The following is a 26,074-nucleotide window of genomic DNA, read 5'->3' as shown; positions in this document are numbered from 1 at the left end:
CAGCTCAGCACCATCCTCATGACTTGTTCTACCTGCCAATCTCCCTTCCCACCTATCCACTCCACCCTCCTCTCTGACCTATCACCTCCATCCCCACCCAATTCACCTATGGTACTCTTTGCTACCTTCTCCCCAGCCCCATATGCTACACAGCAATAAATCTAGACATAGTTAAAAAACATTTTTCTAGCTACAGTACGAAAGGTTATCAGAATTCGTGATCTCATCTTCGGGGACGAGATACAATTTACTTGCAGTCCCCTAGTGACTCGGAGTTTAGCCAGCAACTCAGGCAAGTGGATATGAGGTTGTATCCATGGTGTAATGTTCTTGGTATCAGTGCACTGTCAGGACACATTTACAAAGTCTGCTGAGGTAAGGAAAACATTAACTTCATTTAATAAACATCTTACTTTGGCTTCATCTTGCCATGAAGCTGCCAAGGAGGGGGAGATCACATTGTGGTTCATGTACCTTTAAAGAGACATGCTTATGACACTGCTGCATGAAAGGGATAGAGATGGGTTCTCATCACACAACAATCCTCAACAGCTAGCTCTCACAGGGCTGTTGGCTCCAGATGGAGAATGGACCAGAAGATGAGGAGCTCCCCAATTAGAGAACAGCATGCTGCCTTCACAACTTTAATGAGGCCAATAGATTCATCGCCCACAGCCTATTAGTCTGCTGGTACCACTGAACCATTCCCAGTTTTCATGTTTGCAGATATTTTCAAACAACCTGTTCAGGCGTTTTATGAAACATCTCTGGAGCAGGTAGGACTTAAACCTGGGCCTTCTAGCTCTGGGAGGTAGGGACACCACCACAGAGCCACAAGAATTTTGTTGTTATTTTTTTATTATTCATTCATTTGTTTTCTGGGATGTGGGTGACACTAGCTGAGCCAGCATTTATCGCCCGTCCCCAGTTGCCCTTGAGAAGGTGGTGGTGAGCTGCCTTCATGAACCGCTGCAGTCCACCTGCTGTGGGTCAATTGGTATAACGGAGTAGCTTGCTAGGCCATTTCAGGGGGCAACTGAGAGTCAACCACATTGCTGAGGGTCTGGTGTCACATGCTGGCCAGACCACGTGAGGATGACAGATTTCCTTCCCTGAAGAACATTAGTGAACTTTAAGTAATGTATCATATCTAAACTGCTGCTTAACACTCATTAAATTATCAAAAAATTACAACAAATTGTTGACTGCCTACATTAGGTAACTCTGATCAGAAACCCACAAAAATTAAATATCATATTGTGCAACCTGATGGTATAAAGGTGTGATTCCATTTTAATTTGGATCATTTGACATACACTTAAAAAATACAGCTCTGTTGTACTCAAATAACTGTATATTTCCCAGGGCAATGCTGTATCTAATAACTAGTTCTAATATCTATTGACATCCTTCAATATCGCTTGATCAGTGCCTCATTTCTAGTGCGAGATAATATACACATTACTGCATCAGGTCAAATACTCTGTTGGGAGGCAAAATGACGAGCACTGGTGACCATCTCTAAACACTCCAATATCTTTGTGATAGAAATTTGCAAAACTAAACTGAAGTACAAGCAAATAATACCTTTAGCCACCAGACAATTTAAGCAATTAGAAGCACCAGTTTCTGAGATTATGTATAACTGTACTGATCCATCGATAGGGCATGAACCAATCCTGGTGAAGGGCTTTTGCCCGAAATATCGATTTTCCTGCTCCTCGGATGCTGCCTGACCGGCTTTGCTTTTCCAGCACCACTCTCATCTAGACTCCTATTTCCAGCATCTGCAGTCCTCGCTTTTGCCCATCAAGAGGACAAGTTTGTTCAAGACAAATAATTTTTGAAAATTTCCTTTCGTTAATTAAACAAAGGGAGTAAAATGAAAAGGCTGCAACGCAAAGCCACTAGTTGCAACTTGGTACACGCTGTTCCTGGCAGTCAATACAAAGTAACAGTGTCACACCACCTGGACAGTATTGAAGGAAGTAAAAACAGTGCAACAGCAGTTTAAAAGTTTAGATTGACACAAAGCCAGGGACACACAACTTAAGGAGGACAGTGCAGAGTTTTTAAGGCAGAATCATGGACCTTATTATGGAATTAGAGTCATACAGCTGTACAGCATGGAAACACACCCTTCGGTCCAACACGTCCATCCCAACCAAAATTCCAAACTTAATCTAATCCCATTTGCCAGCACTTGTCCCATATCCCTTTAAACCCTTCCTATTCATATGCCCATCCAAATGCCTTTTAAATGTTGTAATTGTACCAGCCTCCACCACTTCCTCTGGCAGCTCATTCCATACATGTACCACCCTCTGTATGAAAAAGGTACCCCTTAGGTTTAGGGTGAGAGAGGAAAAATTTAAAAGGGACCTATGCCCCCTAGTTCTGGACTTCCCGACCCCAGGGAAAAGACCTTGTCTATTTATCCTATCCGTGCACCTCATGATTTATAAACCTCTATCACATCCTTTACTGAATTCTAGCTGTGCAAACAAAAACGTGCTTCTATTTTACAGATCAAGTAACTAATTTAGCAAACCATACCTTTAATCCCCTCACTCAAGCCATTTAAGACTTTAGGATAAAGTCTCAGGAGTCTGGGCTTTAACAGTGTGCAACTCCAACAACTTAGTCAGTATTAGTTCTCTGGGTGATTGTAGTTTCCTCCATGTTCCTCCCTCCTTTCCATTTCCTGCTTCATAGCTGCTTCTGCAATCTTACTTGCATCCACCATATTGAAGACTGATGCAAATATCTGTTCAATTCAACTGCAATCTTTTTTTCCATCACTAATACTCCAAACTCACTTTCTACAGGATTGACTCATTTTATTAACTTGTCTTTTTTAAGAATTTGTACAAACTCTTACAATCTGTTTTTATATTTCCAGCTGGTTCTCCTTTGTAATCTAATTTTAATCCTCATTTTATTTACATTCTTTGCTTGTTTGCCTAACCAAATAGCTTTAATTGAATTAATTGGATTGAATTAGCTTTATCATCAAATGAGTACAGTGAAAATTTTACAAGTCGTCACTTACAGCATCATCTTAGGTACAAAGGTACCTAGTATAGGTTTGTCAGTAAAAACTCTTTTGCGGAAAAATTTAGATAAAGAGAGAAATAAGAACTCCTAGCCCAGACACTTCTATGCCTGTGAATGTAGTAATTGTACATAATAAGCGATTGTTAAAAACTATTTGTTGAATACCACATAACTCTCACCTAGTTTCTGAAGTTATTAGGTATAACTGCATTGCTGTACCATACTAAATTCTTTATTGGAGACAAAATCCTCCACATGATATTACATTATTTCCTATGATGATTTCATTAAGATATCATACACTCAAGGTTAACAATAATGCTACAGCTTGTCTCATTTCAATTCCACTCCAGAGACCTGAGCATCAGATCGAGGCATAAGATCAACTACAATACCAAGAGAGTGCTGCACTGTCATGTGTCCCAACATTCAAATGGGGCGCTGAATGTTCTGTAATTTTCTCATTTGTTCATTACTACATTCTGCATAAATTCGCCATCCAGAATTGTCCTCCAGGAGGTGGCAATAGTGAGCCTTCTGGAACTGCTGCAGTCGATGTAGTGTCTGTATATCAACAGCACTGATTGGGAGGGTATATCTGATCTCTCAAGGAAATTGTAGTCATACAGTCATAGAGACGCACAGCATGGAAACAGACCCTTCAGTCCAACCCGTCCATGCTGACCAGATATCCCAACCCAATCTAGTTCCACCTGCCAGCACCCGGCCCATATCCCTCCAAACCCTCCTATTCGTATATGCATCCAGATGCCTTTTAAATGTTGCAATTGTACCAGCCTCCACCACTTCCCCTGGCAGCTTATTCCATACATGAACCACCCTCTGCGTGAAAACGTTGCCCCTTAAGTCTCTTTTATATCTTTCCTTCTCACCCTTCCAATAGGAAGGAGACCAGAATTGCACGCAATATTCCAACAGTGGCCTAACTAATGTCCTGTACAGCCGCAACATGACCTCCCAATTCCTGTACTCAAAATTCTGACCAATAAAGGAAAGCATACCAAACACCTTCTTCACTATCCTATCTACCTGCAACTCCACTTTCAAGGAGCTATGAACCTGCACTTTAGGCCTCTTTGTTCAGCAACACTCCCTAGGACCTTACCATTAAGTGTATAAGTCATGCTTAGATTTGCTTTTCCAAAATGCAGCACCTCGCATTTATCTGAATTAAATTCCATCTACCACCCCTCAGCCCATTTGCCCATCTGATCAAGATCCCATTGCAATCTGAGATAACCTTCTTCACTATCCACTACACCTCCAATTTTGGTGTCATCTGCAAACTTACTAACTATACCTCACATCCAAATCATTTACATAAATGATGAAAAGTTGTGGACCCAGCACCGATCCCTGTGGCACTCCACTGGTCACAAGGTCTCCAGTCTGAAAAGCAACCCTCAACCACTACCCTCTGTCTTCTACCTTTGAGCCAGTTCTGTATCCAAATGGCTAGTTCTCCCTGTATTCCATGAGATCTAACCTTGCTAGTCAGTCTCCCGTGGGGAACCTTGTCAAACGCCTTACTGAAGTCCATATAGATCATGTCTACTGCTCTGCCCTCATCAATCCTATTTGTTACTTTTTCAAAAATGTCAATCAAGTTTGTGAGGCATGATTTCCCACGCACAAAGCCATGTTGACTATCCCTAATCAGTCCTTGCCTTTCCAAATACATGTATATCCTGTCCCTCAGGATTCCCTCCAACAACTTGCCCACCACCGACATCAGGCTCATTGGCTTGTCCTTACCACCCTTCTTACATAGTAGCATCACGTTAGCCAACCTCCAGTCTTCCGGCACCTCACCTGTGACTATCGATGATACAAATATCTCAGCAAGGGGCCCAGCAATCACTTCCCTAGCTTCCCACAGAGTTCTCGGGTACACCTGATCAGGTCCTGGTGATTTATCCATTTTTATGCGTTTCAAGACATCCAGCACTTCTTTCTTTGCAATATGGATATTTTTCAAGATGTCACCATCTATTTGCCCACATTCTATACCTTCCATGTCCTTCTCCACAGTAAACACCGATGCAAAATACTTGTATAATATCTCCCCCATCTCCTGCAGCTCCACACAAAGGCTGCCCTGGCCACTATTTATCATTCAACCAGATTATGTAGTCATGATCTATTTGCTGTTTGTGGACCCTTACTGTACACAAACTGGCCGTTGCTTTTCCTTCCTGACAAGTTGCAACAGTTGCTTTGTATCAACTGGCTGTGAAGCACATTATAGAGTCATACAGGTGTACAGCACGGAAACAGACTCTTTGGTCTAACTTGTCCTTCCTATTCATATACCCATCCAGATGCCTTTTAAATGTTGCAATTGTACTAGCCTCCACCACTTCCTCTGGCAGCTCAGTCCATACACGTACCACCCCTTAGGTCTCGATTATATCTTTCCCCTCTCACCCTAAACCTATGCCCTCTATGGACCATTCCAGGATGGTCACAGTCATAGTCAAGCGTGTAGTGCTGGAAATGCAGGGCCTGTGCCCGAAACATCGATTCTCCTGTTCCTCAGATGATGCCTGAACCTGCTGCGCTTTTCCAGCACTACAGACTCGACTCTGATCTCCAGCGTCTGCAGTCCTCACTTTCTCCCGGTCACAATCATAGACTCATACAGCATGGAAACAGGTCCTTTGGACCAACTAGTCCGCGCCCACCATATTCCCAAACTAAACTAGTCCTATCCGCCTGCATTTGGGTCATATCCCTCCAAATCTTTCCCATTCATAAACTTACTCAGATGTCTTTTAAATGTTGTAACTGTACCTGCATCCACCACCTCTTCTGCAGTTCATTCCACACACGAACTGCTCTCTGCGTAAAAAACATTACCCTTCCTGTTCTTCTCAAAATTTTTCTCCTCACCTTAAAAAATGCCTGTTAGGTTTGAACTCCCTCACCCCAGGAAAAAAAGACATCTGCTATTCACCTTTCCTACGCCCCTCATGATTTTACAAACCTCTTTAAGGTCACCCCTCAACCTGCTACACTCCAGTGAAAAAACTCCCAGATTTATTTTTATAACTCAAACCCTGCATCCCCAAAATTGGATTTCTTTTTTAATTGAGGTGGTCATCACCTTGTAAGACTTTACTGCAGTTTCCTAGACTAGTTTCCAATTGCCTAAGGTGTCACACATTGTTACAACAAGACAAAGAATTATATTGGCTATAACAGTTTGAGGTATGCTGAGATGACCAAAGGTACTATACAAATGAAGGATGCTATGGAAATGCAAGTCCATCAGAATCTCAGAGCAAAAGCAAGCCATCCAGCCCCACAGTACTTGTGCTATCCCATTAGACCATTACACCCCTTTCCCAGTACGTGAGGGCTTTCAAGTCCTTTTTAAAAAAACACACTTTCTCTTTCGAATGCTACTATTCAATTTCTCTTCAGCACAGCAATCCGGTCTCTCTCAAATTCTAGCGTTTGAAATTGGCCACATTAACAAACCTATTTGAGGATGTTGCAGGCAGGTCTCCTGTACTGCTGGGTAAAAGCCAAGCCGCCCCTGACTTTGAGGGAGATTTGCAAAACTGGAAGCTCTGCAACAGTACTGCAGCAAAAACTTACAGCAACAATTTTTAAGATTCACTCCTGCAAAGGTCGCCGCTTCAGTAGAAGCGGAAACTGCAGAGAATGACACAGGGAAACGACAGAATTGAACGTCAAACGGTGGGAGGAGATTTTTGGATCCGTTTTTAATAGTTAATCTATTGCATTCTTCCCCCCTCCCTGCGCCGTCCCACTGATTATAATTGCACCAAGGGCTGTGCAGTTAGTCTTGAACGTCAAAGAGTGGGAGGAGACCTAGGATCTGCTTTTAATAATTAATCCATTGCATTCTTTCCCCCGCCTCCCTGAGCCGTCCCAGGGTTATTATAATTACACCAAGGTTTGCACTTCTTTTTGGAAACACAGTATCTTAGATTAGATTACTTACAGTGTGGAAGCAGGCCCTTCGGCCCTACAAGTCCACACTGACCCTCCTAAGAGCAGCCCACCCAGAGCCATTCCCCTACATTTACCCCTTCACCTAACACTGTGGGCAATTTAGCACGGCCAATTCACATCTTTGGACTGTGGGAGGAAACCGGAGGAAACCCACGCAGACACGGGGAGAATGTGCAAACTCCACACAGACAGTTGCCTGAGGCGGGAATTGAACCCGGGTCTCTGGCGCTGTGAGGCAGCAGTGGTTGCCCAACAATGAGAGTGGGCAAGCTTTTTATACATAGGAGTGCCAGGAGTCGGGTACCCACTGCCCGGGTGGTGGTGGACGCAGATAGGCTAGGATTGTTTAAGGGATTTTTAGATAAGAACATGAATAAGACCCTGAAGACAGAAGCAGAAATTCGGCCCATCAAGTCTGCCCCACTATTCAATCACAGCTGATAGGTTTTTCCTATTTTTTTCTCCATAACCTTTGATCTCTTTGGCAATCAAGAACACATCTATCGCTGTTTTAAATATACTCAATGACCTGGCCTCTACAGCCTTCTGTGGCAGCGAATTCCACAGACTCACCATTCTCTGGCCAAAGAAGTTTCTCCTTATCTTTGACCTAAAGGATCTTCCCTTTACTCTAAGTCTGTGCCCTCAGGTCCTCATCTCTGCTACTTCAAAAAAACTCCGAAAACTTTCCTGAAGAAGGGCCTGTGCCCGAAACGTCGAATCTCCTGTTCCCTGGATGCTGCCTGACCTGCTGTGCTGTTCCAGCAATAAAGTTTCAACTCAAAAAAACTCCAGCAAGTTAGGAGAATATGACCTTCACTTAGAAACTGGCTTTTACTAGTTAATACGTATTTGTCCTGAACTATTGTTTCTAGAAGTTTCCCAACCATCGAAGTGATGCTGACCGATTTGTATTCGCTTAGCTAATCCTTACACCATTTTTGAACAAAGACATAATATTCTCATCTCTCCCGTGTAAAGGAGACTGAACTAAATTATCGCCAAGACCTCCACAATTTCCGTCAGTGTCCTGGGATCTATCTTGTCCGGTCCTAATGTTTTGTGAATTTCAACTACAGACAGCCAATGTAATTCCTTCTCCTAATTGCAAATCCTTCTCATGACTGAGTGTTGTGCACCAACCCCTGCTCCCAGCAACCCCATCATACACACATACACACACACACACACACAGTGCTGTGTCCCGGATGCAATTCCACTGGTCAAACCAGTTTTGTGTTAAGCAAAACAATTTATTCAAACACTACAGTTACAAACAGCAAAAGAAAAATAGAGATTGGAATAACCGCGCTCTACTGGAAAAATTAATAGAATGATAGATTATTTAACTACTAAACAGTAACTACTCCAATATAGTAACATTCTATAAATACACTCTTCAGCAAATTCAATAAAATGGATTGTCTCACAGGCAATTTTCCAGTCGGGGGGAGTGGACATCAAGAGAAAACTCTGAAACACAGAGAGAGAGAGAGAGAGAGTAGCAGAGAGAGATGTACTGCAGCTCCCAAAACTTATCTTCAACCCCAGCAAATACAGCTGAGAAACTAAACCTAAAAAACCCTGGCTCTGTAGGAGCTTGACCTCACCCATTCAGGCTATTTCTATTGTTCCAAATTTTTAAAAAAAAAACCTAAGGCCTCACAAATTGTTTACTCCAGTAGCTCTGAGTAGACTACTTGGTAACTCTCTCTCATCCTTTCTTCACAAAAACAACCCAGGAACAAAATATACCTCTTGAAAGTCATAGCGTTGTCGCACTTGATAAAGACAGATGCAAAGTGAATTTCATACCTCAATTATATTTCTTGCTTCCTTATACAAATCCCCTTTCTGATCCTTAATCAGCCTCACTCCTCCGTTTACCATCCCTTTTATTATTTATACAGCATCTTTGCTTCACCACCTCTCTGAATCTTCTATATCCAGCCTGGTTCTCAACTGGATTTAATACTTAGTATCAGATACAAGCACATTTATTTAATTTCTACATCCTGTCATCCCAGGAACTCGGACTTGCTTGAGCTATCTTTATATTACATGCCTTAGATGGAATACACCTCATTGGTATCTGAACTACCTCTTCTTTGAAGGTAGCCCATTGCACTATATTCACCCTATCAGGTAGCGCAGGGAATTCCGTTCTAACTTTCTTCAGGTGCAAACCATTCAGCTTGTGCAGGTCCCATCTCCCTTAGAGCCTGTTCCAATGTCCCAGGAATCTAAGGCCCTCCTTCTGGCACCAACTGCCCAGGCATTGATCCAACTTATCCTCCTGTTCCTGTATCCACTTGCATGATGCATCGGGAGTATTCTAACAATTTTTGAGATACTGCTTACTAATTTCCTATCTAGCCCCCTGAATATTGACCAGGTAGAACATGTTTCATTCTAAAGAGCTCCAATATCTTTACCAATTAATAAACAAACAATTGTATAAATAACACATCACACTCACAGCAGTTTCTCGGAGCGACAAGTTTTGCTTGTACTGACTCAAACCAGAGGAGAAAATGAATCACCTAATGAGGCACTTGATGAATCCTATGACAGACACCATCCGTGTCATTATGACAGTCTCATATAACAGAGGGTGTTGCAAATAAGGCTACCACTCCTTGTCAATGGGGAAATAATTCAGTGTTCCTTATGAATTGTCTGTAAGAATGCAAAATAAAAATCTTATGCAAAATGTGTGATCTTTCAGGATAGAGATGTTGGAGAAAATCATGTACAGATATGAGATCCGCTGTAATCTAAATCATATGTTGAACTGAATGGCCTATTTCTTTTCCTGTTCTTATGTTTAAAATAATTAGTGGGGTTGAGCTAATGGTGTGGATCATGTACACTTGAAGTAACACGCATTCATATCACATTCCAGAGAAAAAATTCCAATCCACTGGCACAATCTGCAAGAATTTTATAAGTTTCAACAAGATCATTTCTTATTTTTTGAGTGACTAAAGAACATAGTTTCCTTAACCTTTTATCAAGACACTCCCACCATCTCAGGGATTAGTCTGGTAAACCATTATTGCACTTGCTCTGTGGAAAATGTTGAGAATAATTGTTAGCACACTAAAGGCTGTTCAACAAATGCTGTCCATTTACATAACTGCATTTTACAACTGGCTATGCAAATCAAACAAAATCAGCAGAAATCAGGCAATACTCAATCAACCTGCATCATTTTTGAATTACCGAGAGATTAGGGAATTTATAGTTCTCCATGGCAATACCTCTGAAAATCGGTTAACTTATCAATCAACATCCTTTTCTTCAGTTGTATAAATAATAATTTGAAATTTGACATTCTTGCATTTGTCACGGGTGTAAGATGAAAAGCTTCAACATTATGTATTTTCAACAACCCTGAAATTAATATGGATTTTACATCACCTGGAAATATTTTCACCATTGTTACCTTTAGTCTTCACTATAGCAATACATTCCATTCTCTATAAACTTGAATTTATTCGAGGTTCCAATGTTCACACCAGATCCTATTCAGCCAGAACCCCTGCTGCTCACTGATGTACATTGGCTCATAGACTTAAGGCAAAAGTGAGGACTGCAGATACTGAAGATCAGAGTCTAGATTAGAGTGGTACAGGAAAAGCACAGCAGGTCAGGCAGCATCCGAAGAGCAGGAAAATCGATGTTTCGGGCAAAGGCCCTTCTGCTTCTCGGATGCTGCCTGACCTGTTGTGTTTTTCCAGCACTACTCATAGACTTCTAAGTCTTTGATTCTACAATTCTCATGCCCATTTCCAAATTCCTCCAGAACCTGCCCTTTTGCCTCATCTCTGTAATTTCCTCCAGTCCCTTCAGAATCCCAGATTTTAATCTCTCCAAAATTGTTGGCTGTACTTTCCTGGAATATCCTTCCTAAACCTCTTCGCTTCTTTCTACATTCATCAATATATCATATCTAAATATCTAATGTCAATGTTCACAGGTCGCCCTACCAGTTATGATTCTCAAAGTAATTTTTATCTGAATATTTGGGAAATGGTAGAATAACAGTATTGCAAACACCTTTACTGTTACATTGTTAAACATAAATCATTGTTTTAAGGTCAGGGGTAGAACATTCAGACGGGGTTTGAGAAAAATTTGAGGGGGCGATGGGGAACTGGGATGCACTGTAAGGTAGTGACCAGAAACCTTACAACCTTTAATAAAAAAATTTAGATGAGCACTTGAAATATCATAATATTCAAGGACATGGGACAAGTGCAGAAAATTTGGATTCACACGCCTTTAATGGTAGTTACGTCAGCGCAGACTTGATGGGCCGAAGGGATTTTTTTTTGTGCTGTATGACTACGAGTGTAATATTTTACCATTTTGTTCTTGCTACATTGCTGTACCACTACAAAGCTAACAAAGCAAAGGACAACTTTCACAACTATGTGTTAGGCCATATACTAACTGGAATGACTGAATCGTCAGATATCAACATCGCAACAGACTCAGACTGCTGCAAACTACTTGTTTCAATCAACTGCATCAGAAAACATGCTACACTCATCGAAGAGGTCTTTCCGGTTAGGAAAGGATTTTAATAGAGGAGTTGCAGGTAGAACTCCAAGGAGATCGAAGGACGGGCCATGAAAGAAGGCAGTTCTGCTAAGTCCAGCAAGATATTCAGGGGGAAAAGAAACTTCCTTAACAGCAAATACTGGAAATGTGAAACTTGGAATGGCCTGAGATGAATAGCAGTGTTTCAAGGGACACTCAAACAAACACTAGAAAGGAATAGGTAACAGAAATTAGTGCGTACTGAAGTCATAGTGGAAGGCTCAAGTACAGCACTTGCACGGGCCAACTCGACCAAACAGCTGGTTGTATTCTGTAAATTCTATGTAAGTTTAATAAGGTGATCAACTATTATATTCCAGTCATAATTGAAATAAGCAGTTATTAGTCTTAAAAATTGTCATAGTTGTGGATATGTTTGCCGAGCTGGAAGTTGATTTGCAGATGTTTTGTCCCGTCTAGGTGACATTTTCAGTGCTTTGGAACCTCCTGTGAAGTGCTGCTGTACTGTGTCTCCTGGAATTTATTTGGTTTTCTTCCTGTTGTTTCCAGTTGATCATTGTAGTGGTCGATATATTGGGTCTAGGTCCATGTGTTTGTTGATGAGGTCCCTGGATGAGTGCCATGCTTCTAGAAATTCTCTGGCTGTCCTCTGTTTGGCTTGTCCTATGATCGTTGTGTTGTCCCAGTCGAATTTGTGGTTCTCGTCATGTGTGTGTGGGGCTACTAGGGACAGCTGGTAATGGCGTTTAGTGGTTAGTTGGTGTTCGTGGATGCAGATTGCTAGTTGTCTGCCTGTTTGTCCTGTATAGTGTTTTGTGCAGTCTTTGCATGGAATCCTGTAAATTGTGTTTATCTTGCACATGATAGGTATCGGGTCTTTTGTTCTGGCGAGTTGTTGTCTGAGCGTGGCTGTCGGTTTCTGGGCTGTCATGAACCCCATTGGTTGGAGAAGTCTGGCTGTCAGTTCCGAGATGTTTTTTGTATAAGATAGCGCGGCTAGAGAGTTAGGTCGTAGTATGTCCTCGTCACATTGTTTGTCTGTTAGGCGTCTGTGGGTGAAATTGTGGGAGTATCTGTTCTTGCAAAAGACTTTGCAGAGGTGTTCATTGTCTTTGTAGATTGGGAGTGCTGCAGAGTGTTGTAGCCCGTTTGAACAGAGTCCTAAAGCAGCTTCTCTTGCGTGCGTTTGTGTGGTTGCTGTTGCTCTGAGACATCTTAGCAGTGGATCTAAATACTCCGTACAATCATCACAAGAATTTCTAGACAACATCAAGAACATAAACATAGACAAGGATGAAACAATTCTCTCATTTGATGTAACCGTACTCTTCACCTCAATTGATAAAACTCTGACCAGAGAGACAATGGCCAAACTCCTGGACAGGCAAAACAGACAATACGACAATAGTTTGTATACTCAAACTATTAGACCTATGCTTGACGACACACTTTACATTCAACAAGCAAATATATGAACAGATCAATGGGACACCTGTGGGCTCACCCATCTCTGGGCTCATAGCAGAAGCAGTGATGCAAAGACGAGGACAAACAACCCTTCCACAAATCCAACCCAAACTCTGGATCAGATAGGTGGATAACACTTGTTATCATTAACAGAACAGAAATCGAGAACATACACCGGATTATCAACACCGTACTGGCAGGGATCAGATTTACAAGAGAGGAGGAAACCAACAATCAACTCCCATTCCTGGACGTGATGTTAGAAAGAACACAGAACAGTGAATGCACCGTAAGAGTGTACAGAAAAGCCATACACACCAACCAGGCCCTGAACTATACAGCAACCACCCAAACGCACACAAGCGAAACTGCATCAGGACTCTGTTCAAAAGGACTGCAACACACTGCAGCACTCCTGACCTGTGAAGGGAAGAACACCTCTACAGACAACTGGCACCTGAGCTACAAATCTTTACACAAACCTTGAGTCTTAAAAATGATCACATGATAAACATTTAATGTAACAAAATAGTTCAATGTAAAAGCATATTTTAATATGTACAATTCAAAACATGCCACTGATGTATCCCATTGGACAATTAAGCTTCAATATAAACTCACCACTTAAATATTCGCTCCAATTTTAAGAAATCCCAAGGTGATCCAAAATAAAGGCACATTTAGAAACAATGCAAAACACTTCAATATAAATTGAAAAGTTTTAATATTTTCATTCGGTGCCATTCACTTGCAGATGGGTCAAGCTGTCTCTACATCTCTGGTCAATGATCACACAAGAAGCTTTTCAAACTGGGGAGACTGAACAGAACTCAGTTACTCCCTACTCAGTCCTGTTGTCCAAATTGGGCCCAAAGTAAAATTGGCCAGAGTGTTTTCTCTATATTAAGAAACCAGGAACTGTGAAGGAACAGAGAGATTTGGGGGCCCAAGGATAGAAATCATAAAATACTAGTGTACAGATGCAACAAAAACAAAATCAATGGAACACTGGCCATTAATCTCAAATCTGGAATACAATACTACAGTTGTATAAAGCTTTGGCCAGATTCAATTTAGAACATGACAATCTGTTCAGGGCACTGCACTTCAGAACGGATATACTGGCCCTTGGAGGGTGTGCAGCATTGATTCACCAGAATGACTAAAAGGATCAAATTATGAGAAATTTTGCATGGACCTAGAAGTTAATTTACAAGATTAAGGAATGGTGTAATGGACATGTTTAAGATAAGTGAAGAAATCTGTAGAGCAGAGAGAAAGGGGGGTCCTTTTTCTTTCCTGTGGGTGACAATAGATCCTTAAAATTAAAGCCAGGCCATTCAGGCATGGTGTCAAGAAGCATGTCTTCACTCAGGAGTATAAATTAACAACATTTGAGGTTGGGGTCAGTTTTAAGTAGGAGAAAGTGAGGACTCCAGATACTGGAGAGTTAGAGTCAAAAAGTGTGGTGCTGGAAAAAAGCACAGCAAGTCAGGCAGCATCCGGGCAGCAGGACAGTTGACATTATGGACATAAGCCCTTCATCAGGAATGAAGGACTAATGCCTGAAAAGTTATTTCTCCCATTTATTGGATGCTGCCTGACCTGCTGTGCTTTTTCCAGTGGCACGTTTTGAGACTCTGGGGTCAGTTGTAGGTTTAAAAATGGAGACTGCCAGATTTTTTTTTTGATGAGGGTGTTAAAGATCACAAACTAACATGAGTGAATAAAGTACAAATCCATCATGATTCAGCTGAAAGACAGATTAGAGTCGTAGAAATGTACAGCACAGAAACAGACCCTTCGATCTAACTCGTCCATGCCGACCAGATATCCCAAGGGTTAAGGATTTGAACAAAACCATGAGGATCAGGAGCAGGTATAAGCCATTCAGTCCTTTGAGACTGCTCTGTTATTCAATGAGATCAAGGTGAAAACTCTATGTCAAAACCATTTTCCTGCACTGTTCCTCTTGACACTTTAATACATAGAAATCCTTCAATCTCAGTCTCCAATCTTCTCAATGCTGAATCAGCATCGCCCCCTGGCATTGGGAATTCTAAAGATATACCACCTTTTGAATGAAGAAATTTAGTATCTGACCAACCTCGATCAGCCACCCCCACTCTGCCCCCAACTAGGGCCAACACTTTTCCTATAGCTATCCTGTGAGAATTTTATATGTTGGAATGAGACCACATTTCATTCTTTTAAACAGCTCATATGAATAGGAAGGGTTTGGAGGGATATGGGCCGGGTGCAGACAGGTGGGACTAGATTGGGTTGGGATATCTGGTCGGCGTGGACAGGTTGGACCGAAGGGTCTGTTTCCATGTTGTACATCTCTATGACTCTATGTATCTGTGTATTTTACCCCTTGCATATCTGGGTCCAAACAAATAGCATTCTACTGCTTGTGATACTGGATCTAAATGCGTATTATCTGATTCTGACAATGAGAAGTACGAGACATATATGTTTTTTATTAAAAAGATGAGCTTGGATTTCAAACCAGTGGCATATGGGTGTTGGTCTATTTTTGTGAGTGGATTTAAAAATTAACTGGGACAGTCTTTCTAGAACCAAAGCTTCAATTCAGTCTGTGCCTCCTAGAGTGTTAATGGAAGTTTGTTTATACAGTGGAGGTTTATGACCAGAGACCACGAAAAACAAACATAGCTTAGCAGAAGCAACATTTTTCTAGTTAAAAAGCTTTTAAGTTCAAGGGGATCTGACTGGAGTCAGATGCAAGTACAGTGTCACTTAGAAAATGCAATTGTTAAAGCCAATTAATAGAATAAGGTACCTGAGTGCAAGAGTTTAACTTATAAAACTTCCAGACCACTAATTATTCAAAGCTGAGGAAGTCCAAAGTGATGTGAGATTTTAAGGAAAAGGCTTTGTGGCTCACAGGACTGGAACTGAGAAAAACAGTAAAGTAAAACCTACAGATTTGATTTTTAAAAAGTGAAGTTTATCTTTATTTGGATTAACTGTAAAGTATTGGAGAGTGGATTGAATTTTGCTTTTACATTTGTTTCAAAATCTTTCAAACTTATATTTAATTAGCTTGGTTTGGTCTATTTTAGTTTTATTTACTTATGTAATTAACTTGTTTTATTGTTAAAACAAAATCTGCAGCCTTCTGTGGTTATGTTTCAGTGAAAGACCACCATCTGAAAAAGAAATGATCAAAGCCAGAATTCATTCTGGAATCTGATTATTCAGTAGTAGTGTCAGTTGGGATCATAATAGGCTCTACAAGTGTTGGAACTGATATCATATTTGGAATTAGAATTAGAATCCCTACACAGTGTGGAAGCAGGGCCCTTCGGCCCAACAGGTCCACACCGACCCTCCGAAGAGTAACCCACCCAGACCCATTCCCCTACCCTATATTTACCCCTGACTAATGCACCCAGCCTACACATCCCTGAACACTATGGGCAATTTAGCATGGCCAATTCACCTGACCTGCACATCTTTGGACTGTGGGAGGAAACCAAAGCACCCGGAGGAAACCCATGCAGACATGGGGAGAATGTGCACACAGATAATTGCTCGAGGCTGGAATTGAACCTGGGTCTCTGGCGCTGTGAGGCAGCAGTGCTAACCACTGAGCCATCGCGCTGCCCTAAATTGGATTAGATTTTTCAAGACAGTATATTAGTGCAAATGGTCACAAGAGCTGACTCTGTTGTAACATTTAAGACAGAATTCAGTGAACTGTTGAAGTTGGCATTATACAGGGAAATAGTCAAAATGGAATTAGCACTTTCCCAGTACAAACATGATGTACAAGTGGCTTGTGCTGAGGTTTTTGCACAAATTCATTTCAAATGGTGTTGGAGTTAACCATTCTCTAATGGAGAGATCCTGTAAGTTCAGTGGTCTTTCAATCTTCTCCCTTCACTGCTGGCTTTTCCTCACTTGGTCAAGTTTTTTCTTCAGCAAGTTGTAGTTCTCCATAATGCCCGGAGAGGTTGGATCGAGCTTCAGAGCGAGCTTGTATTGTTTATTGGCTAGATCAAGTCTCCCCCAGCGATGGTAAAGGACAGCTGCAGGAGAATGACAAACTTGTTATCCAAACAATGGTTGAAGATTATTTGGTATCCTAGAATAGAGAACTATAAATTTACTGCAGAAGCTATGGGAACAATAAGAGGAGGTTTAATACAAACCAAAAGAGAAAATGCTGGAAAATCTCAACAGGTCTGGCAACATCTGTAAAGAGAGAAAAGAGCTGACGTTTCGAGTCTAACTGACCCTTTGTCAAAGCTAAAAAAAAGGGAGAAATAGGGAGGCATTTATACGAGGCTGAGAGAAGGTGAGTCATGGCTCCAGAAGCAAAGGTAGCAATAAAGAGGTGATAATGACAGAGCACAGAGAGATGATAGGGAGATTAGGAGCTGGGAATGACCAAGGCTGAAGCCAGTGCTATGTAACAAAATAGGTGGGGGATGGGAGGGATGGGTGAAGCAGAGGCAAAATGGAAAACAGGGGAGAAGGGTAACAAAGGGGGAAGAGGAGAGGAAAAAGGTGATGAGAGAGTGGGGAGCGAGTGAAAGAGACAATCAAGAAATAAGAGGTACACAACAGTGAAAAAAAAATAAAAAAGGTAAATAAAATAAATGAAATAAAGTTACGGAACAGAATGAAAACAGAGGGGTCGAGATGGGATAATCATTTGAAGTTGTTGAATTCAATGTTGAGACAGACAGGCTGTAACGTGCCTAGTCAGAAGATGAGATGCTGTTCCTCCAGTTTGCGTTGAGCTTCACTGGAACATTGCAGCAGGCCAAGGACAGACATGTAGGTATGGGAGCAGGATTGTGTGTTGAAGTGGCAAGCCACGGGAAGGTCCAGTATCTGATTGTGTACAGACCGAAGGTGCTCAGCAAAGTGATCACCCAGTCGGCATTTTGCCTCTCCAATATAGAGGAGACCACATTGGGAGCAACGAATACAACAGACCAAATTGAAAGAGGTACAAGTGAAACGCTGCTTAATCTGAAATGAGTTTCTGGGACCTTGGATGGTGAGCATGGAGGAGGTAAAGGGGCAGGTGTTGCAGCTTCTGCGATTGAATGGGAATGTGCCGTGTGTGATGGGAGAAGCGTTAGGTGTGATGGAGGAGTGGACTAGGTTGTCCCAGAGGAAACAATCTCTGCAGAATGCTTTCAATTCGCAGGCCCTAACCACCTTCTATTCACCATGGATGTGCAATCTCTTTACACCTCCATCCGACTCCAAGACGGCTTGAAAGCTCTTCGCTTCTTTCTCGAAGAGGCCCGAACAATTTCCCTCCACCACCACTCTCCTCCACCTGGCTGAACTTGTTCTCTCGCTCAGCAACTTCTTCAACTCATCCCATTTTCTCCAAATCAAAAGGTGAAGCAATGGGTACCCGCACGGGTCCTACCTATGCCTGCCTTTTCATGGGGTATGTGGAACATTTCTTGTTCCAGGCCTACCCGGGTCCTGTTTTATCAGTACATCAATGACTATTTCGGTCCGGCTTCATGCTCTCGTCCTGACCTGGAAAAATTCATAAACTTCGTTTCCAGTTTCCATCCCTCCATTACCTTCACCTGGTCCATCTCTGACACTTGCCTTCCTTGCCTTGACCTTTCTGTCTCCATTTCCGGCAATAGTCTATCCACTAATATCCATTACAAGCCCACTGACTCCCACAGCTATCTGGACTACAGCTCTTCTCACCCTACGTCCTGTAAGGACTCTATCCCTTTCTCTCAGCTCCTTCGCCTCCGCCACATTTGTTCTAATGAGGCCACTTTCCAAAGTGGTGCTTTTAATATGTGTTCCTTCTTCTCCAACCGTAGCTTCCCACCCACAGTTGTTGACAGGGCTCTTGACAGCGTGTGGTCCATCTCCCGCGCCACGACCCTCACCCCCTCCCTCCCCTCCCTGAACAAGGATAGGGTCCCTCTTGTTCTCACCTTTCACCCCACTAGCCTTCACATGCAAAGAATAATCCTCCGCCATTTTCACTAACTCCAACACGATACCACCACTAAACACATCTTCCCTTCTCTCCCCGTCTGCATTCCGCAAAGATCGTTCCTCCAGGACAACCTAGTCCACTCCTCCATCACACCTAACACCTCTCCCATCTCACACGGCACATTCCCATTCAATCGCAGAAGCTGCAACACCTGCCCCTTTACCTTTTCCATGCTCACCATCCAAGGCCCCAGACACTCATTTCAGATTAAGTAGCGTTTCACTTGTACCTCTTTCAATTTGGTCTGTTGCATTCATTGCTCCCAATGTGGTCTCCTCTATATTGGAGAGGCAAAACGCGGACTGGGTGATCGCTTTGCTGAGCACCTTCGGTCTGTACGCAATCAGGTGCTGGACCTTCCCGTGGCTTGCCACTTCTACACACAATCCTGATCCCATACCTACATGTCTGTCCTTGGCCTGCTGCAATGTTCCAGTGAAGCTCAACGCAAACTGGAGGAACAGCATCTCATCTTCCGACTAGGCACGTTACAGCCTGCCGGTCTCAACACTGAATTCAACAACTTCAGATGATTATCCCATCTTGACCCCTGTTTTCATTCTGCTCCGTAACTTTATTTCATTTATTTTATTTACCTTTTTAAAATTTTTTTTTCCACTGTTGTGTACCTCTTATTTCTTGATTGTCTCTTTCTCTCGCTCCCCACTCTCTCATCATCTTTTTCCTCTCCTCTTCCCCCTTAGTTACCCTTCTCCCCTGTTTTCCATTTTGCCTCTGCTTCACCCATCCCTCCCATCCCCCACCTATTTTGTTACATAGCACTGGCTTCAGCCTTGGTCATTCCCAGCTCCTAATCTCCCTATCATCTCTCTGTGCACTGTCATTATCACCTCTTTATTGTTACCTTTGCTTCTGGAGCCATGACTCACCTTCTCTCAGCCTCGTATAAATATCTCCCTATTTCTCCCTTTTTTGTTTAGCTTTGACAAAGGGTCAGTTAGACTCGAAACGTCAGCTCTTTTCTCTCCTTACAGATGTTGCCAGACCTGCTGAGATTTTCCAGCATTTTCTCTTTTGGTTTCAGATTCCAGCAGCCGCAGTAATTTTCAGTAATCCGGAGGTTTAATATAATTGTTCAGGAGTATAAAGAGTTTAAATAGCAATCAATGAGAAATTATATTTCTATTAGATGTGCCAGTAATCAGATGGCATAAATTTAGCACGTGATGAAACATTCAAGGGAGTATGATGGATTTTATTTCGGAGTCATTATGGTCTGAAATTCATTGCCTAAAAAAGAGCAGAAAGAAATTGGCTAATTAGAAAGGCAAAACACTCTGCAGGGCTGTGGGGAGAAAGCAAGGGTATGTGTGAAAGTGGGATAGCTCTTTCAAAGAGTTGGCATAAGCATGATGGACTAGTTGGCTTCCTATATGTTTATGATTCAGTACAAGTCACACAAGATTAATCTTAAGGAAAGTTACTGGGTAAACACAGAGATTTTTATAATATACTTAATATATCTACACCAATGTTCAAAATAAGATTTTGGATGAAGAGTGAATCTACCCCTGAAAGGCCCCAGTCACCCTGAGATATTTAATCCAGGGTGACCAATCAGGGAAAAGGTGGCTGCAAGGCCTCTGGGGGAGACTGGGATGGCAGGGGAGTACTACAAAGGAGTTGGGGGATGTCTGGGACTGCAAGGCTATAGAGAGATGGAGAAGACAGAGAACAAAGACCACAACGGAAACCAGAGGATAGCTTCAAGGAGAGAATGACAGAGAAAGAGGCTGTAAAAAACGATAGTAGTTCCAAACCAGTCAATAAAAGGAGCATTCAGCAAATTAATAGCCAGGAAAATTTAAAACCACTGAGGTAATGAATCACTTGCAAATGAATGCTGTATCTTTCACGAAAAGTTGGATGCACTCATGAGCTACTCAGTGGGGAAGTTGTAGTGAATAATATTGCAATGTACACAGTGTCAAGTCTTAAATTTAAGTGAGATACACTAAAAATTAGAGTGTAATTATATATTAGTGCTTGTTGAAAATATTTCAGCTTTGTAAAAGTGCAATAGAAGCATCACCAGTTTGTGAAAGTAATTTAAGGTTGAAGGGTCTTGGTGCACAGAAGCATGTCTTATATTTAAATTGTATCTTATATACTATAAAAATGATGTACTGTATTTATTTGAAGAAAAGATCTTGTACTAATTTAAGCCTGTTGTCTGGTGCCAGTTTAAATAATGTAGTAATCAGAAAATTAATGCTTTCCTTGTGTACTGTGATTTTAAGTTTATTGGAATTGATAATTATTGAAGAATTCTTCGAATTCTTTCTCCGGGTTTTGAGATTTGTAGCTCAGGTTGAGGTTCTGGATATAAGTTGGCTCGCTGGGCTGGAAGGTTTGTTTACTGAAGTCTTGTCACCATACTAGGTAACATCATCAGTGAGCCTCCAGTGAAGCACCGGGGGTATGGCCTGCTTTTTATTTATGTGTTTAGGTTTCCTTGGGTTGATGATGTCATTTCCTGTTTTTTTTCCTCAGGAGTTGGTAAATGGAATCCAAATCAATGTGTTTGTTGATCGAGTTCTGGTTGGAATGCCATGTTTCTAGGACTTCCAGCGAGCAAAGTTACATCCAATATTGGCTCGCAAACCAAAAAGCATCCTCAAAATTAAGAAATGGCCCTCAAGGGAAGACCTTAAAAAGATCCAATCATAGCTGTTTAATATTAATGAGAATTATTGCTCAATCACACTACAGTACATACTTGAGGTTTCAATTAAATGGAAATACCATAATTGCCTTCATATATCAACTGAGTTCGATTAGACAGCATAATCTTCTGCTCATCTTTGACAATATTATTTTGTAACAGCATGGGAAATGGATGCTTTTAAAGTGTATGGTGTTGTGCAATGACTTGTTTTGGTAGGAAGAATGCAGTGAGATAATATAAATCGAAATGCAGAATACTAAAGAAAGTGCAAGAGCAGAGGGACCTATGTGTATGTAGAAATAAATCTGCAGGACAGATTGAAGGGCAGTTAATAAAGCATCAGGCATCCTGGCCTTTACTCATAGAGTCAGAGATGTACAACATGGAAACAGACCCTTCAGTCCAACCTGTCCATGCCGACCAGATATCCCAACCCAGGGGTGGGGAAGCTGCAGCCTGTTAGGCCATTGTGTGTGGCCTTTTGAATGAATCCAAATTTTGCAGAACAAATCTTTTATTTTTTATTAATTTTTTTTCATCCTTTATTATTTTTTTTAAATCTTAAAATGAATGTATTGAAAATACCAGAGAGTAAAAGAAAATTCAACGAAATAATCCTCACAGACTGACCTCCACAATTTAAAAAAATGTGAATTTTGAAGAGTATATAATTGAAGTTTCTTGGATGCAGCCTTATTAGATTACAGCTAACAAAATGTGGTCTTCCAACATGAAAAGGTGCCCCACCTCTGTCCCAACCCAATCTAGTCCCACCTGCCAGCACCCGGCCCATATCCCTCCAAACCCTTCCTATTCATATACCCATCCGAATGCCTCTTAAATGTTGCAATTGTACCAGCCTCCACTACTTCCATACACGTACCACCCTCTGCGTGAAAAGGTTGCCCCTTAAGTCCTTTTATATCTTTCCCCTCTCACCCTAAACCTATGACCTCTAGTTGTGGACTCCCAGACCCCTATCCATGCCCCTCATAATTTTGTAAACCTCTATGAGGTCACCTCTCCAGGGAACCCTCCAGGGAAAACAGCCCCAGTCTGTTCAGCCTCTCCCTATAGCTCAAATCCTCCAACCCTGGCAACACCCTTGTAAATCTTTTCTGAACTCTTTCAAGTTTCACAACACCTTTCCGATAGGAAGGAGACCAGAATTGCACGCAATATTCCAACAGTGGCCTAACCAATGTCCTGTACAGTTGCAACATGACCTCCCAACTCCTGTACTCAATACTCTGACCAATAAAGGAAAGCCTTCTTCACTATCCTATCTACCTGCGACTCCACTTTCAAGGAGCTATGAATCTGCACTCCAAGGTCTCTTTGTTCAGCAACACTCTATTGGACCTTACAACTAAGTGTATAAGTCCTGCTAAGATTTGCTTTCCCAAAATGCAGCACCTCGCATTTATCTGAATTAAACTCTAGCTGCCGCTTCTCAGCCCATTGGCCCATCTGGTCAAGATCCTGTTGTAATCTGAGGTAACCTTCTTCGCTGTCCATTACATCTCCAATTTTGGTGTCATCTGCAAACTTACTAACTGTACCTCTTATGCTCGCATCTAAATCATTTATGTAAATGACAAAAAGTAGAGGACCCAGCACCGATCCTTGTGCCACTCCACTGGTCACAAGGTCTCCAGTCTGAAAAGCAACCCTCAACCACCACCTCTGTCTTCTACCTTTGAGCCAGTTCTGTATCCCTGTATTCCATGAGATCTAACCTTGCTAATCAGTCTCCTGTGGGGAACCTTGTCGAATGCCTTGTCGAAGTCCATATACATCACATCTACCCCTCTGCCCTCAGCAATCCTCTTTGTTACTTCTTCAAAAAACTCAATCAAGTTTGTGAGAAATGATTTCCCAAACTATGTTGACTATCCCTAATCAGTCCTTGCCTTTCCAAATACATGTATATCCTGTCCCTCAGGATTCTCTTCAACAACTTGCCCACCACTGATGTCAGGCTCACTGGTCAATAGTTCCCTGGTTTGTCCTTACTACCCTTCTTAAAGAGGTGGCACCACGCTAGCCAACCTCCAGTCTTCCGGCACCTCAGCTGTGACCATCAATGCTACAAATATCTCAGCAAGAGGTCCAGCAATCACCTCTCTAGCTTCCCACAGAGTTCTAGGGCACACCTGATCAGGTCCTGAGGATTTATTCACCTTTTTGCATTTCAAGACGTCTAGCACTTCCTCCTCTGTAATATGGACATTTTGCAAGGTGTTACCATCTATTTTGTTACTTTCTATATCTTTCATATCCTTTTCCACTGTAAATACTGATGCAAAATACTCGTTTAGTATCTTCCCCATCTTCTGTGGCTCCACACAAAGGCCACCTTGCTGATCTTTGAGGGGCCCTGAATACTAAAGCAAGGAAGTTAAGTTAAACTTGGGTGGAATATGGGTTTGGCACCAACTAGAACATTGTGTCCAATCCTGGATGCAACATTTGAGGAAGGATGTGAAGGCATTGGAGAAAGAGCAGAAAAGATTCATGAGAAACGTTATAGGGATGAGGAATTTTAGTTCCACAGATTGATTGAAAAAGTTAGGGCTGTTTTCTTTGTGGAAAGGGTTGAGCAAATATTCGATCATGGTATTTAAAATCATGAATAATTTGGACAGAGTAGACAGGGAAAAACATCCCTTTTGGTGACTGGTTAGAGAACCTGAGGGTACAGATCTCGGGTAAATAGCAAGAGAAGCAATGGTGACATAAGGAAAAGCATTGTCTTGCAGAATCTGCCTGAGAGTGGGGTGGAGATAATTCATTTTCAATGCTTCAATTGAACCTATCATCTGTAAAGGAAGAACATGCAAACACATAGAAAGGAGGCAGAGCAATAGCATTAAGTGAAATGCCTCGTTGGAGAGGCATAATCAGGCAAAGGAGCTTCTCCTGTACTGTAACAACTGTGAACCTGCCTTTCTACAGCACTGTTATAATGCACACCCCAAGCCAGTTCACAACAGAGAGGTTAACCAAAATTTGACAATGGGTTACATAAGGAGATATCAGAGCAGGTGACCTGATTCATCAGAAAAATAGGTTTTATGCATCATCTTAAAAAAAAAGGAGATGGGGAGAAATTTAAAGAGGAAGGTCTAGAACTTGGACTCAAGATACATGAAGGCACACCTACTAATGGTAAACAATGAAAATTAGGGGTGCACAAGAGGTCAGGATCAGAGGATTGGGGGGTGGGGGGAAATGTAAAAATCTGGTGGTGAATTGTAATATTGACAGATTTCCGAATTAGGGGACAATGGAGGTCATTGTGCACAGTGGTCATGTATGTTCAGGATTTGGGCATAAATTAGGATTGTGACCTCCACATGATTTTTAAGTAGGTACAAGGAATCAACATTGGTCTATTTTGGTACTAACCATTGCACAGGACACATTGTAAGATCTCCATTCTAAAACCTATTTGCTTTCAGGGAATTTGTACTTCCAAATGTAAAACTGTATGAATTAACATGCGGACCTACTATAACAATTAGCATTTTGGTTACCTTTGCAGCAATTGCAAGGACTGTTTGAGAAATTTAGTCACAAGTACGAACAGGAAAAAGTGATTTTCTCAAACAGGAAGATGGGAAAGGTATATAGCTCTACTATTAAAAGCAGCAAATAGTTTGAAATATTTTCAAATCTTTAGTTGCTTCAAAATAACACCTACCTAAATTTCCATGATAGCTTGCTATGGTAGGATTAATCTGAAGCGCTTTTAGAAAGAGATTTTCAGATTCCTGTACATACAAAAGTAGTTCATAGTTTACATATGCTTGTCAGTAAACCGTTAACATGATTAATATAAACAAAAAAAACAGAATAAGTATTCTTGATCAAACAATTAATCAAGAATAAAGTGACAGCATGACAATACGCCAATTTTGCTGCTTCCTTAAATATCTGGCATCTGATTTTGTGATTTTAATTATCGTCAGCTAGGGTGTTGCTTGCATCTCTGAGTCAGAAGGTTGTGGATTCATTCTTACATTGCTGTTTGTGGGAACTTGCGATACCAAAACAGGGGATCGTACTTCCTACAACAGTAACTGCAATTCAAGAGCTCTTCATTAATTGTGAAGAGCTTAGGGACATCACAAACAAGCCAAACTTAAGAATCAGGAACAGGACACCATTCAGCCCCTCAAGTCTGCTTCACCATTCAATAACATTATGACGGAAAACAACACTGCTAGTTCCTCGTAAATGTACCTCCAGACACACAT

At 41.6% G+C, this 26,074-nt stretch overlaps 2 protein-coding genes across 9 annotated transcripts in view; both read right to left on the bottom strand.

Moving 5' to 3' along the window:
- LOC122550492 (gamma-glutamylaminecyclotransferase-like) overlaps positions 1-9,615 on the bottom strand; it is a 35,358-nt gene extending 25,743 nt beyond the window's left edge. The window contains exons 1-2 of one of the 7 annotated variants that reach the window (XM_043691284.2): positions 9,542-9,558; positions 8,493-8,535 (exon numbers count right to left, since the gene is read on the bottom strand). In XM_043691284.2, the coding sequence (XP_043547219.1) occupies positions 8,493-8,523 (31 nt within the window). In that variant the 5' untranslated portion in view covers positions 8,524-8,535; positions 9,542-9,558. Of the gene's footprint in view, positions 1-6,561; positions 6,729-8,492; positions 9,484-9,541 lie in introns of those variants that run through there. The other 6 variants (XM_043691285.2, XM_043691282.2, XM_087987925.1 and 3 more) reach the window with 6 other exon arrangements.
- Positions 9,616-13,593: 3,978 nt separating this feature from the next.
- The window catches only part of tmtc4 (transmembrane O-mannosyltransferase targeting cadherins 4), a 48,674-nt gene continuing 36,193 nt past the window's right edge, over positions 13,594-26,074 (bottom strand). For both annotated transcript variants that reach the window (XM_043691280.2, XM_087987924.1), the window contains 2 exons: positions 25,519-25,588; positions 13,594-17,156 (listed from right to left, as the gene is read on the bottom strand). In XM_043691280.2, coding sequence (XP_043547215.1) covers positions 17,008-17,156; positions 25,519-25,588 — 219 coding nt within the window. In that variant the 3' untranslated portion in view covers positions 13,594-17,007. The remainder of the gene's footprint in view (positions 17,157-25,518; positions 25,589-26,074) is intronic.

Source organism: Chiloscyllium plagiosum, unplaced genomic scaffold, assembly GCF_037043375.1.
Source record: "Chiloscyllium plagiosum isolate Xiang-an unplaced genomic scaffold, Cpla_swu_hap1 HiC_scaffold_6, whole genome shotgun sequence".
NCBI classification, from domain to species: Eukaryota; Metazoa; Chordata; class Chondrichthyes; order Orectolobiformes; family Hemiscylliidae; genus Chiloscyllium; species Chiloscyllium plagiosum.
This window is presented reverse-complemented; position numbering and strand designations above follow the sequence as displayed.